The sequence below is a fragment of the Idiotropiscis lumnitzeri genome, chromosome 3 (assembly GCF_059441095.1).
Source record: "Idiotropiscis lumnitzeri isolate Australia: NSW breed Sydney's pygmy pipehorse chromosome 3, RoL_Ilum_1.0, whole genome shotgun sequence".
NCBI lineage: Eukaryota > Metazoa > Chordata > Actinopteri > Syngnathiformes > Syngnathidae > Idiotropiscis > Idiotropiscis lumnitzeri.
Genome location: NC_142393.1, coordinates 23,043,954 through 23,056,922, shown reverse-complemented (window position 1 = coordinate 23,056,922; position 12,969 = coordinate 23,043,954). Strand labels below are relative to the sequence as shown.

At 40.8% G+C, this 12,969-nt stretch overlaps 1 protein-coding gene across 1 annotated transcript; it reads left to right on the top strand.

Moving 5' to 3' along the window:
• Positions 1-919: 919 nt before the first annotated feature.
• On the top strand, positions 920-12,178 carry tfe3a (transcription factor binding to IGHM enhancer 3a). Its single transcript, XM_088291730.1, has 11 exons — positions 920-1,100; positions 2,410-2,508; positions 2,724-2,795; positions 2,880-3,045; positions 4,151-4,321; positions 4,566-4,664; positions 6,875-6,998; positions 9,102-9,158; positions 9,227-9,302; positions 9,381-9,528; positions 9,653-12,178. The coding sequence occupies exons 1-11, from the start codon at positions 988-990 to the stop codon at positions 9,974-9,976; spliced, it is 1,449 nt and encodes a 482-aa protein (XP_088147856.1). The 5' UTR covers positions 920-987; the 3' UTR covers positions 9,977-12,178.
• The last annotated feature ends 791 nt before the right edge of the window (positions 12,179-12,969 follow it).

The window sequence follows — 12,969 nt, the reverse complement described above, 5'->3', positions numbered from 1 at the left end:
AGAAAATAAGCAATGCATTACAATGGCAACTGGTAGTTTGTGGTTCTTTGTGTGACGGAATTTCCAAAGAAAAGCATTTTCATTGTTATTGCGTTTTACTTTTTCATTTCAGGACAAAAACAGCTAGATTATGACAACAAATATTTCTGGACTCTTGAGAATTTGCAACCTTGATTAAGGAACAAGCATTAACGTTGACAGGGGAGCCTAATAAAATGGCTTCTGTTGATCCAAGTTGCTTTTTTTTCTTACTCATTATTTTATTTGCAGTACAAATGAAACATAAAATTGATGAACACAGAGCAAAAAAAATATCCTTTAAAAAATTAAAAAGGAATGGGGTGTGATTGGGGATTAATTTAATCCAGTTCATAGAAAAACAAACACGTATATTCTCCACTCAACAGCCCCCCCGCCCAGAGCGCTGCCTGATTTACTGATTGGTCACCTGAGCTGTCTATAAAGGTCAGCCGATTGGTTTGACGTCACCTCGGATTTTCCCCTAAACGTTCACTCTGTCCTCACGAAAGACGAAAACAAACAAGATGGCCGCCAAACAGAAGGCGAGGACCTGGCAGAGCAGTAGCTGATTGGCTGCTCAGTTTAACACTGTGATGCTATTGGTTCGAGAGCAATCGGCCTTTCCCATCGAGGAATCTCTTGAGTATAGAGCTAGAAAACTAGAACTTTGGTTTGAGCGTTCTCATTCAAAATTCAAAATATTTTACCAGCAAATATTGTACACAATAAATATTTTAATTATAATCCTTACCGCTTTTTCACACAACCGCTGCCACTTGCGTATTTGTGTTTTCTGAAAAGTTTAGTAGATGCAAAACGAAAACGACCGATCTGTTTGTTTTATTTCTGCGCTCACATCTGCGTAAGTGTGTATGTGTGTGCGGTGGCTGCTGGGAAATTATCTTATTTCCTCTGTGTTCATTTCGATCGGCCTGCAAGCTCCGTGTCTTCGGTACCGCTGGAGCAATGTCCTCCGTCAGTCCCGATCGGGAATCGAGCGGAGGCCAGGGCCGGAGTGCGCTCGAGCCGCAAACCGTGTTTGTCATTCTGGACTCGGCTGAAACTCTCAACGTGCTTCGGTGAGTCCCCGTTAGTTGTTCCGCTGAATATACTTTGTCTTCCATTGGCTGCTCAGGCACACCCGGAAGTCGCATTGATTGGCAAATCCTATTCAGAATATTTCGTTTTTACGGGGTGCAGACGACCCCGAGAATATTTATGACGTCATCGTTTTGGCGCCGAAGTAAAGCCAGGAAGGAGCAATAACAGGCACCTCAAAACTGGGCTTTTTATGTCTCTCTGAAGTGGTTCAGGAGTATGTTAACTTGAAATCGTTTCAGGTGTAGACGGATTTAAGGATAGCTTACCAAAAAAGAAAAATTATTTGTGTGTGTTGTAATGGCAAAACAAGACTACTTAAATCTTGGCACCGAAGTAAAGTAAAGATTGAATAAGAAACTGCTCAACTATATCACTCTGAACTGGCTTAACATATCGTCTTGTTTGCCTCATGGTTCCGTTTAGAAAAAAAAAAAGCATCGGAATTTAAGTGGTTGTTATGTCCAAGCGACAATATAATAATACCGTAATAACGACAAAGGTGCAAAATTACGCACTCTTTGCTGTTAAGTGACATTACAGATAATTGTGTTAAAAAGACTGGTAAAAGTAGAAGCGATGATTAACCCCTGTACTTAATTTAGAGGGGGTGTTTGCAGTTTCAGTTCACCAACGCCGCTCATTGGCCAAGGCGTGAGTCGCACGCTCACTGGCGTGCACAAGCGTGATTCTCAGACTCTTCTTAAGATGATGATTTCCTACTGTCCCGATACAGCAATGTCAGATTCTTGGAAACGTTTGTGGTGGGGTGAGTGGGTGGGGGTTATGTGTGAATTGTAGGATGTGACTCAGCTGAAATGCAGACTCATTCTTTTTTTTTTTTTTTGGGATAGTTTTTTTTTTTGGGGGGGGGGGTGGGGTGATGGGGGCAGGACTGAAAACACACAAAAAAAACCCCACACATTGTCATCCTTGAATCCGACCCATCAAACATTTTACATCATCAACACTCCATGTACAATTTGCTACTTGAATGTCCCCCCCCCCCTCAAAAAATGGCCAGTGAATTTTTTTTTATTGTCAATTTCATCATTATCCCATTAAATGATTGTTTAATTGATTTATTGTGAGTAAGGTTACATGATCACTTGCAAATTTAATAGGAAACTAACACCTTTGAATAACTATTTTTGAATTTACTTTATCAAATGATTGCATAATCAACTACAAATTATACCATTTTAAGAGGCAAATGAACCATTGTTGAGGAGATGGCTTCCAACATGATTCGAGAGGCTTCTGATTGGTCGGTTGTGTCTGTGCGCTCAGAGTGGAGTCTGGCATTGTCGCTGACATTGAGGTGGACGCCCTGCTGCCATCAGACTGCGACACCTTCTACCAGATCAAGAGTCAGCCCATCCACAGCAGGTGACGCCACTGACATCTGGACCTCTGTCTCTGACATGATGACACGTTGCAGGTTTACATGTTCCAACCTTAAACGGGGACATACAGAATTATGTGTATTTTCTGTAGTGCTTGCCCACATTAGTGTAAAAAGTTAGCCGTTGTAACATTGTTACCGTTAAAATGTATTGCCCATTAAAAAAAGATGACATTTGTGTCTCGTGATGTCTCCTCAGTGCTTCAACGAGTGCCTCGACTTCCTCCTCCTTGTCATCCTCTTCATCCGTGCCAGTGGCTATGTCTTCCAGGTAAGCTTCTGGTTTCTCTCTTGGCCCGGTTGTTGCCCGGTCATGACCGCTGACACCTGATACAGATGCCTCTCTGTCTCACAGGGTCTTGTTGCGTCAGGATCTGATGCGTCAACAGGCCCTTGAAGAGGAGCAGAAGGAGGCTCAGAAACAGCTTCTGCGGTTGCCCGCCGCCTTGTCGTCATCCCCCGTCTGTGTCAGCGCATTCCCCTGCGGACCTCCGGCACAGGTCCCAGTAGAGGTGCTGAAGGTACGAATAGTTTCTCCCTGGGATCTCTCAGTCCAACTTTACGTGACATCACCATAAAAGAGGTTTGCTAGAAATACTCAGAAAATTATTACATTTGGATTCAAGGATTTAGTTTGGCATCAAATTGGGAAAAAGTGAATGGCAACATGCAAGGTTTGCTCCTCAAAAAAAGGCTGAAGGATTTTGGAAAATCAAATCTACCGGTAATTGCGATTTTGTCCCCTAAAAATGATGATTACGATGTTGTATGCGATTTTATCCAAGGTCCGTTTCAAGTATTGTTTTTCTTTAACAAGCGAGTAATACATTCATCTTTATTACAATAAATCAGTGATGAATGGTTAAACTTACTAAATACTTTGTAATATAGTATAGCTTCCATCATGGCAACATAATTCAGCCATGAGCAATAATCATTTAGTTTTCTTCATTTTCATTCATGAAATGGAACGGCGGAATATAAGGCCACATAGAGACGTATTTATCCTCAAAATATATGACAACTTAGCAGGGCACTTCCATTTTTAAATCATTTGACCGGCGGATGTGTTTCAGAGACGCGTCAATCGAAGTCAACACTTTTATTTTTTTATTTTACATGTGTGGCACACATTAGACAGCTGTGGCTGCTCACACTCAAGTGGTCGTTTATGAGCACAGACGCTCATATTTATCAGCCACACACTTGCACCTGCAGACTGTTTCCCACTCTGAAGCGTGCATCACCGTGGCAGCACTGTGAAGTTATTTTTTTTTCAACTCACAAAGCAAATAAGCTTGAACATGTTCGATACACATCTCAAGGTCTCATGCCACAAACGCAGTACCAATCGGAATGCAGTGTTTAGACGAGTGAGCAAGCAAAGAACGTACGATTGTGAAGTTGTTTTTGATTTGACTTCCTCTTTAACGTCACTGTTTAGCTCACAGGTAGCTGATTACACATTATGTTTCTTTTTTTTTATTTAATTGAGACGACAATAAAGTTATTCACCAGCTAGATACTGTATTGTGACTCTAAAGGACTCATGTGCTTACAAAAGTGTTACTACTATTATGTGTAAGCTCATGTAGAGCATGTTGACCTCCTGCCCCCCCCCCTCAGGTGCAGACCCACCTGGAAAACCCAACCCGGTACCACATCCAGCAGGCCCAGAAGCAGCAGGTTCGACAGTACCTCTCGTCCGCCGTCAGACCTGCCAGTCGCAACACTTCCAGACTGTCATCTGAATCCTCCCCCAGCAGCCGACATGCTCTCAGCACCCCCAAAGCGGAGGTAATGCGGAGTGCGCCGTGTCCATTTGTGCTTTCATTCAAAGCATGCAGCAACATCTCACAACTTTTACCATTTTCAATCAAGGTGCCTTTCTATTAAAATCTAAATGTTGCTCTCAGTGTGGGCTAAGTGTGCGTGTGTATAAAAAGACTATATGTGTGTGTTTCATGTCCGACTGTGTCATTTGTCTGAGAAGTCCACATCGAGTCTCAGGGTTAAAATTCTTTCTGATTTGTTCTTTGAGATGGAGGAGACGGTCATTGATGACATCATCAGCCTGGAGTCCAGCCTCAGTGACGACTTCCTGACGCTCCTCGACTCACGGCAGCAGCTTGCCACAACGGTAAACCTTAGCCCCCTCCTTCCAAACTTTGTGTGTGTGTGAGAGAGAGAGTATGCGAACATGTTAAACTGTGAGTGTATCTATGTGTGAGAGTTATAGAATGTGTGCGTGCATGCATCTGTGTGAGTGTGTGTGTTTGACAGTGTGGGTGGGTGTGAGTCTGTATGTGTGTGTGATTTTGAGTGCGAAGCAGAAAAAAAATGATGAGGCGGCGTATTCCTGCCTGTATGCTTCTTTTGTGTTGCTTACACAGATCTGACTCCTTCCTCTTCCTGAGCACTTGTGCGTGTGTTTATGCAAGTGTGCATGTACTAATAAGGTTGCTGAGGGAAGTTTTGGGGTTTTCTTCTTAAGGGACGCTTCCTCATTTTTTAACAGTTGCTAAAGAGAAACAGACAGAAGCAGTACAACTGATTTCCCTGTGTGTGTGCGCGTGCGTGTGTGTGCATGTGTGTGCGTACGCGCTAACCCGATGAGTGTGTGTGTATCTGTACATGCGTGTGTTGGTGTTGGGGCAAAAACGATGAGGATTTTAGTTTTCCTGCCGGAGCATGATAAGAGGAGGCTTAAAGCAGAGGTAATGTTTTTTTTGTTCTTAAATTTTGCATCAGGGTGACAAACACTTTTTTTGTAGTTTTATCTCAACTCAGCGGTCATTTTGGTTTGAACTTCGACATGCAAAACAAAGAGACAGAGGATATTATTTCTTACAAGAAGTGAAATTGACAGTTAATTTACTTTATCATTAATGACATGTTTGCTGTGGGCCATTCATTTTCTGAAGTCAGCATTTAACAGATGCTAGCTTAGTTCCTAGAAAGTTTTAATTAAAACACAATTTGAAGGGTGCATATTATGGAAAACTGTCTTTTTACTGTTTGTGTACAAATTGTTGTGGCTCTCAAGTGCTTGTTATTTGCCTATTTCTATAAATGTGCTTTGAGTGTGTCCTGCTGCCACACTGTTACCAAACAGTGTGGCTGATTTACAGTACATAATGACCGCCCCAATTTACAATAACAATTTACATAATGACCACCTCACTCCTAATTTTTCAGGCAGTTTCAGAGTGAAAAAGCCATTTGCTAGTAATATCATGTCAAAGCAAACATTAAACAGAGCTGTAGTGTTAGCACATATTAGCATTAGCTTTAACAGTGTTACCAGCGCTACCTTTTTTTTTTTTTTTTTTTTTTTTTTTTTTTTTCCAGCGCTAACTTATTATCCATCCATCATCTGAGCCGCTTTTCCTCAAGAAGGTTGCGGTGCTGTACTCCTTGGACTGGTTGCCTTCTGATTATGATATATATAATAATATTAGGTGTGCAGTATTTACATTTGGCCATGTAATGCCCCACACTGCTATATTATTTGAGAAGCGTGATTCAGTGGCTCGATGATGAAATTATGCATCCACCGGTGATAATGTGACTGAGTCTCTGTGGCCGCTGGCTTTAAGTAAGATAATTATCCTCTTATAAATATGTGTCTGAATGCGTGTATGACTCCTGATTCTTGCGGCAGTTTGATTAAAAACAAGTTGTGGTGTGTCAAAGTATAGAAAAAAAATCAAGAGAGTGAAAAAATGTGCGGGTTTTGTTGTCTTGTTAATTGAGCCTGCAACTTACTGGTTGGTTTCACTTGTTCGCATTAGCATGTAAGCCGACCACACTGTTAGGCAGAGATGGCGGAACCAGGGGGAGACTGGGGGCATGAGCCCCGACTTTTTGGTGGCATTTGTTCTGCCCAGAGCTGGGCACTTGACCCTTTTTTGACGGTCAGTTCCCCGCCTTCCGATTTCAACCCTCCAGCCTTATTCATAAAAATTGTCGCCCTCCGACACTGTTCTGCCCTTCGGCATGATGCTAACGGCGGAGGTTTATTTGAAGATCAGAAGAAGTTTTTCACACCGCCTATTTATTGCGCTGGGTGAGGCCTATCTGAGCATGCTTTGCTTATTAGTCACATAATTATATGTAACAATCCATCAAATTGATTGACGGTGGTGTATTTAATTTTTGAGCATGGTTTCCCTTTGTTTTGGAAGTGCCCCTCTGAGCACTGTCTTCCTCCCCCAAACTCCACGAGTTTTTCCGCTGTCCGTGCTGTTAGACTTAATCTTTGTGTCAGTAGATTCTCAGGGCAGTCATGTTACGCTGAGCGACTCCAAATGTTAGTGGTTGACTCTGTGCTCCGATTTATTGTTCCAGCTGCCAGTGGCGGCGGGAAACATGCCTGACGTCTATGGGGAGAGCGGCGGGAAGGCCACACCCACTGTCACCGTTAGCAACAGCTGCCCGGCCGACCTGCTCACCGTCAAGCGAGAGCTGAACAGTAGGTTGCTGCGCTATGGCGTTTCCATGGTTACCAGAGAAGGTTGTCGTAAAATGAGTTGCACATGCTGTTTGATTTTTAAAACGGACTCGTATGCCATTCTTGGAGATGAGGTAAAAAATGACCCAAAAAGTTACTTGTCTATAAAAAGGTTAAAAATGGCCATGCTCATTTTATATTGTATTTTTTTAATTAAAAAAACATTTATTCAACACGTTATTTTTTTAAATGCATGTCTAAAGTTGTTTATTCTTGTGTATTTACAATAAAGCAATTACATTTTTTCATGATATAAATAAATACATTTTAATTAACAATATGTAACAGATAATTTTAGGAAACTGCTAAATGAGTGCAACAAATAAGATAAGGTCTAATAAGATCTTTTCAGAATAATTTTTTTTTAATCTGATGAAACTCATGAAATTCATGTTATTTTTACAAACCAATTATTTAATGTATTATTTTTAAAGATATGTATCTAAAATTGATTATTTCACTACTTTTGTATATACAATATATCGTTAAATGTATTAAAAATAAATAAATCCATTGTGATTAGTAATACTGGTTAACAATTTTTTTCAAACTTTTTTAGTCAGAGATGGTAAACTTTTATGGTTTCATTTTTTGCACTGGTTCTGAATTAGCCTTTCTTGTTTCTCTAGCACATCCGATTATAATAATAATAATAATAATTAATATGTAATACATTTTGTAATATTGTTTAATTACATGTTAAGTTCAGCAACAGGTGAAATTTTATTTTCTGAATCGTTGCTCAAAATTACAAAGCTAGGTAAAATCTGCATTGCGCAAGCTTTTATCAAAGGTCAAACTTAAAAACAAGTAATGAAAATATCTCAAAAACCTACTATGCTACAATCAAAAGTAAGGAATTTTGCAATCAGCATCACAAATGTCTTTAGGAACACAGAAAGCTATCTCTGATTAAACTTTACTGTTGACCAATATTAATCTAATCTCGTTGCACACTGAGTACAATGACAATAAAGGGCATTCTGATATTCACCCATCCTTACAAGGGTCGCAGACGTCCTACAGCCTATCCACGCCGTCTTCGGACATTAGGCGGCGTACACCCTGACCTGGTTGCCAGCCTGACCAATATTATGATATATAATTTTAGGAAACAATTGCTTAATTAATGCAACAAATGAGTTGTTTCTGATAATAAAAATACATAATAATAATCTAGCCTTGATGTAACGAAGGCATGGATTACTGTTTCTAAGTATTGCCACCTGCCTGAGATGAAAGAAGCTGCATTGAACAACAGCACTGAACTGTTGTGCTAATTTAAATTCACTGCAAGTTCGAGACTGTTGACGTTAGATAAGATGCCAAAGGGCCAAGGTCAACGGGGTTGAAAGTAGAAAGGTCACTGGGGCCCAACACCATAACTTCTGTCTTCTTTTCGTTGAAATTCAAGAAATTAAGTGTTTAATTTCCTCTAGCCAGGACAAAAGCGGTCTCCAGGAGACTTTTTTTGCTCATAATAATAATAGTCTTTTGTAACAGCCTGTAGCTGATTGGCTGTTGAGTGATTTAAGACCCTCCACATTGCACGATTGGGACAGAAACTGTGTGCTTTCTTCACTTTGATAAGTCAGCACAACTACATCCTTAGGCATGAATTTGACATTGTCATCACTTCTTACTTCCTGTTTAGTGAGCGTCGAGATAATAGCACATTCTCCAAAGCACAGCAAATCACTTTTCATAAAGAAATAATGCAAGCAGAAACCTAGTAAAACTAGTTTTTTTCAGGAAACACCTATTTGCTTTAAAAAAATTATTTTTATAAAATCAGTTTCTTTCGATGTTGACATAAGTTAATGTTGGGGAGAAACGCTAGGGAAGAAAAGTTTAAAGCTCAAAAGAGAGGAAAAAGAGCAAATAGCAAAAGGGCAAACGAACCAAACATTGCTGTCATTTGCTTTTTCGACAAGTGTGATAGATCTAATTAATTAAAAAAAAAATTTCAAATTTTATTTTAGGGCCAGAACACCCGGCCCTAATTTAAAGCATAACGTGTTCACATTCACAATGATGATAAGCATGATGATGATGATGTTGCAGATGTGGATACGAAGGCACTGATGAAGGAGCGACAGAAGAAGGACAATCATAACCTGAGTGAGTTTTTAATTAACAAGATAATTGACACCCTAAACCACATTTACCAGCTTCTTATTGTTTTCCAGTCGAGAGGCGACGACGCTTCAACATCAACGACCGCATCAAAGAATTGGGGGCGCTCGTCCCCAAGACGCCCGACCCGTCAGTATTCTCGTTCACCCTCTCATTGCTTTCCATTCGTTAAGGCGTGTGCGCTAACGAGGCCTTGTGATTGGACAGGGATGCCAGGTGGAACAAAGGAAGCATCCTGAAGGCGTCGGTGGATTACATCCGAAGACTTCAAAAAGAACAACATCGAGCTCGCGAAATGGAAGAAAGACACAAAAGACTGGAAAACACCAACAGAACCCTGATGCTGCGCATCCAGGTCAGTGTTAATCACACGGCGGTCTTGCCCACCTCCCGCAACACAAGTGTCACGTCTTCCGCCGCCCACCAATGAAAACAGCCCTTTCATCCCTGCCCACCGTTCACAAGTCTTTCATTTTCAGGAGTTGGAGCTTCAGGCAAGCCTCCATGGCGTTCCTTTTTCTTGTGGTGATGGCAACCCGACCGACCCGCAGGCCTTCCTCTCTGCTGTGACGCCGTCGTCGGGCACGCTGGGCTTGGCTGAGCTGAACGAGCTTCAAGGTAGCAGCGACGTCTTCTCCACGGACCTGATGAACGACACAGGGCTGGCGGCGCTGGACGACTTCGGAGACATCCTGATGGAGGATGGTGGTCTGATGTCGCCTGTTGGTGGTGCCGACCCCATGTTGTCATGCGGGGCGTCTCGCTGCAGCAGCAGGGGGAGCAGCATGGACGATGACCTCTGATCAACCAATCGACAATCACCACCACCATTTCCTCTGACACCGTGGTAACCATGCCACCACCCCTCTGTCGTGATAATGGTAACTTCACCATCTCCCATTCACCATTGTAACCACATTTTCTCTGTCAGCACACTCACACTGCCACTATGATGTTGTCATTGCACCGTTGTTGCCATGCTAACATGCCACCACCCATCTGTGATGATGGTAACCTCACCATCCTCTCTGTCACCATGGTAACCGTGCAATCCCTCCTGTCACCATGACAATCATATCATCCCACTCTGTCGTCACAGTAATCAGGTCATTCCGTCTATCAAAATTAAAACCATGCTTTTCCCCCTCTGTCACCATGGTAACCACATCATATCTCTCTCTCTCTCGTCATAGTTACAGTTGGCAACATTAGCATGCAGATGCTATCCAGCCATGCTAGCATTGTTGTTTGTATTAGCTTCGATCTTAGCTGTAAGGTACTGTATTTTCACGATCATAAGGCGCATCGTATTATCCGGCGCAGTTAAAATGTACACTAGTCATGATGCTGGTTTTTGCGAAAGCGCAAACAGTGCAATCAGACACACTAGCGGCTAACAGTTGGCCTAAGCATCCACAATGCATTCATAAATTGTGGCCTAACTCACCATCGCTCGCACTCCACTTGTAACTTAACTTGGAATGACATCACGGAATGATGGCAAGCTCCAAATTAATTTGCTGCACTACAGTGCCGACTGGGGGTGTGCCGTTAGCGTCCTCTTTTACGTCTGCATGCTGTCCTCAGTGTGTCGACAGGCAATGCTCCCAGTCAGTCAAGCGGAGCGCTCAAGAGAGTCACAACATTTACAGTTTAGCAGGCGCCAGAGTCCACTTTGGAGAAAATGTAAGACTTTGCGTCTTATGCTCGTGAAAATACAGTAATGCATTATCAGCTACTACTTGGAGATCAGTGCCAAAATAAATATATAGCATATATAAATATTGAATATATAATTTTTTTATCACAATTTTTTTAATTGATGGACTTGGTGACGAGCATGTGAATACGAATGTTGTATGTATGTGTCAGTTTTCTAAATGACATTCACTCTGTCTCACTGTCACTTCATGCTGTCCTGATTGGTCCTGAGAATGCAACTCTAAATAGTCCTTTTGTAATTCTTGTTGATTTTTTTTCTTTACCATTCTGTTGCTGGTACAAACGTTTTGGGGACCAAATGCCCACGTGATGTCATGTTTCAGTTGTTTACTCCGCTCATAAGTTGTATTCGATTGTATTGTAATAGCAAGCACTAGCAATTAGCTGCCAGACAGGAACTAGTGTTAGTGTGTGCTAATGCTAGATAGCTAACGAAAAACGGGTCCGTTAGCATTGTCCTGTTGAGTGGTTGGAACTTTTCATGAAAAAAAAAAAAAATATATATATATATATATATATATCCAATATATATTAGAACTGGGTATTTATTTATTTTTTTAATCGCGGTCAATCGGATGCGGTCTTTGTGATTTATCATGATTAATTCCATCGTGAGAGACAAAATCCCCAAAATTCTGAAGTCGTCAATTAATTTAAATTGATTACCATATAAATGAAAGTGCCATAACATTTGTTGTGGGGCGAACACTTTTGGTACCTTCCAGAATTCCCCTAGTAACTTTACCTAGGGAAAGGGGACATGCAGCCTCTCTGTTTACCTGGAAAAGAGGATATGTGCTGAAATTCCCTACACTTCACATTCTCTATCTTTGCAAAAATTTCTTGATAAGTCAAGTGCAAATGTGCATAACTAATGCTTAAATTGTAGTCTTCCCTGTTGTGGGACGATTAAAGGACATCTTTATCTTTACAATTCGCTGAATGAAATACAGTACTGACAAGTGCAAGCAATATTGTGATATGTGATGAAAGGATTGGCTGCATTATTAAACTAGTGAATTAATGCGAAATTAACATGTTGAATTGCCCAGCTCTAATACACACATATATATATATATATATATATATATATATATATATATATATATATATTTTTTTTTTTTTAAATATATGTTTTAATAATGATGAACTGTTTACCATAACAACAGATGTTTCGATGTCAGGATCAAAAGGGAGTCATCTTTATTGTTGTTTACAATCATGTAACATTGTATCATATCTCTATATAGAAACTTTATAAAGAAATAAAAGTCGGGACAAAAAGGTCATTTTTTTTACTTTACTTTTCCCAAGTACTATTGAGACCTCTGGGCCTTTGAAATGCCCCTTTGGTTCCTTGCTTGCATCACTGCCACATGCAGGTCACCATGGGGAAAAATAGGAAGTGTGTGGGGAGGGGGGGGGTAAGAACATAACACATTTGAGACCCACAGACGTTATATATTTTAAAAAGGTTTTTTTTCAGTTTAAATGAAAGGCGGTAAATGTAGGTTTGTCACTGACCACAAGAGGGCGTTAACAAGTCTCTTTAAGAATCTCACGCGTGTATTTGTCAGAACTGTGCGGGAATAGATTTATATGCAGCTATCCGGGTCTTGGATAAGGGATTTTCTTCTGCTATCAACTTTGAATGGGATTTGATGGAGAAAACTATGACTTCGACCATTTCAACCACTGGAAAGTTGATATTTTTTTACCAATTTTAAACTGTGTCGTTTAACCCTCCGCACACTGACCACCCTCTGCTGGAACACGGCCAGTTAAGATTAATTAAGTTTTTAATTACATTTTGTCCAACGTGTGCAGCAAAGAGGGTTCATGTGTGCAACTCTGGGACATAAGGATGACACAGAAGTAGGACATTTGTGGTCATTTGCTTTGTGCATGAGAATTTTAATAGCTCACCAACCATAGTTTAGAATTAGAATTAGAAATCCCTTTATTGTCATTGTACTCAAGTGTGCAACGAGTTTCATGTGATATGTTGCATTACTTGAAATCGCTAGTTTTGTTATGCCATGGAAGTAAATCTGCCCCATCTGAGTTTGAATTT

What these genes read in the sequence shown, in the direction of transcription:
- tfe3a (XM_088291730.1), top strand. Translation starts at nt 988, where the DNA reads ATGTCCTCCGTCAGTCCCGATCGGGAATCGAGCGGAGGCCAGGGCCGG. An exon ending in GTCCCCAAGACGCCCGACCC is followed by an intron (nt 9,303 to 9,380) that starts GTCAGTATTCTC and finishes GTGATTGGACAG; the next exon opens with GGATGCCAGGTGGAACAAAG. An exon ending in CCCTGATGCTGCGCATCCAG is followed by an intron (nt 9,529 to 9,652) that starts GTCAGTGTTAAT and finishes TTTCATTTTCAG; the next exon opens with GAGTTGGAGCTTCAGGCAAG.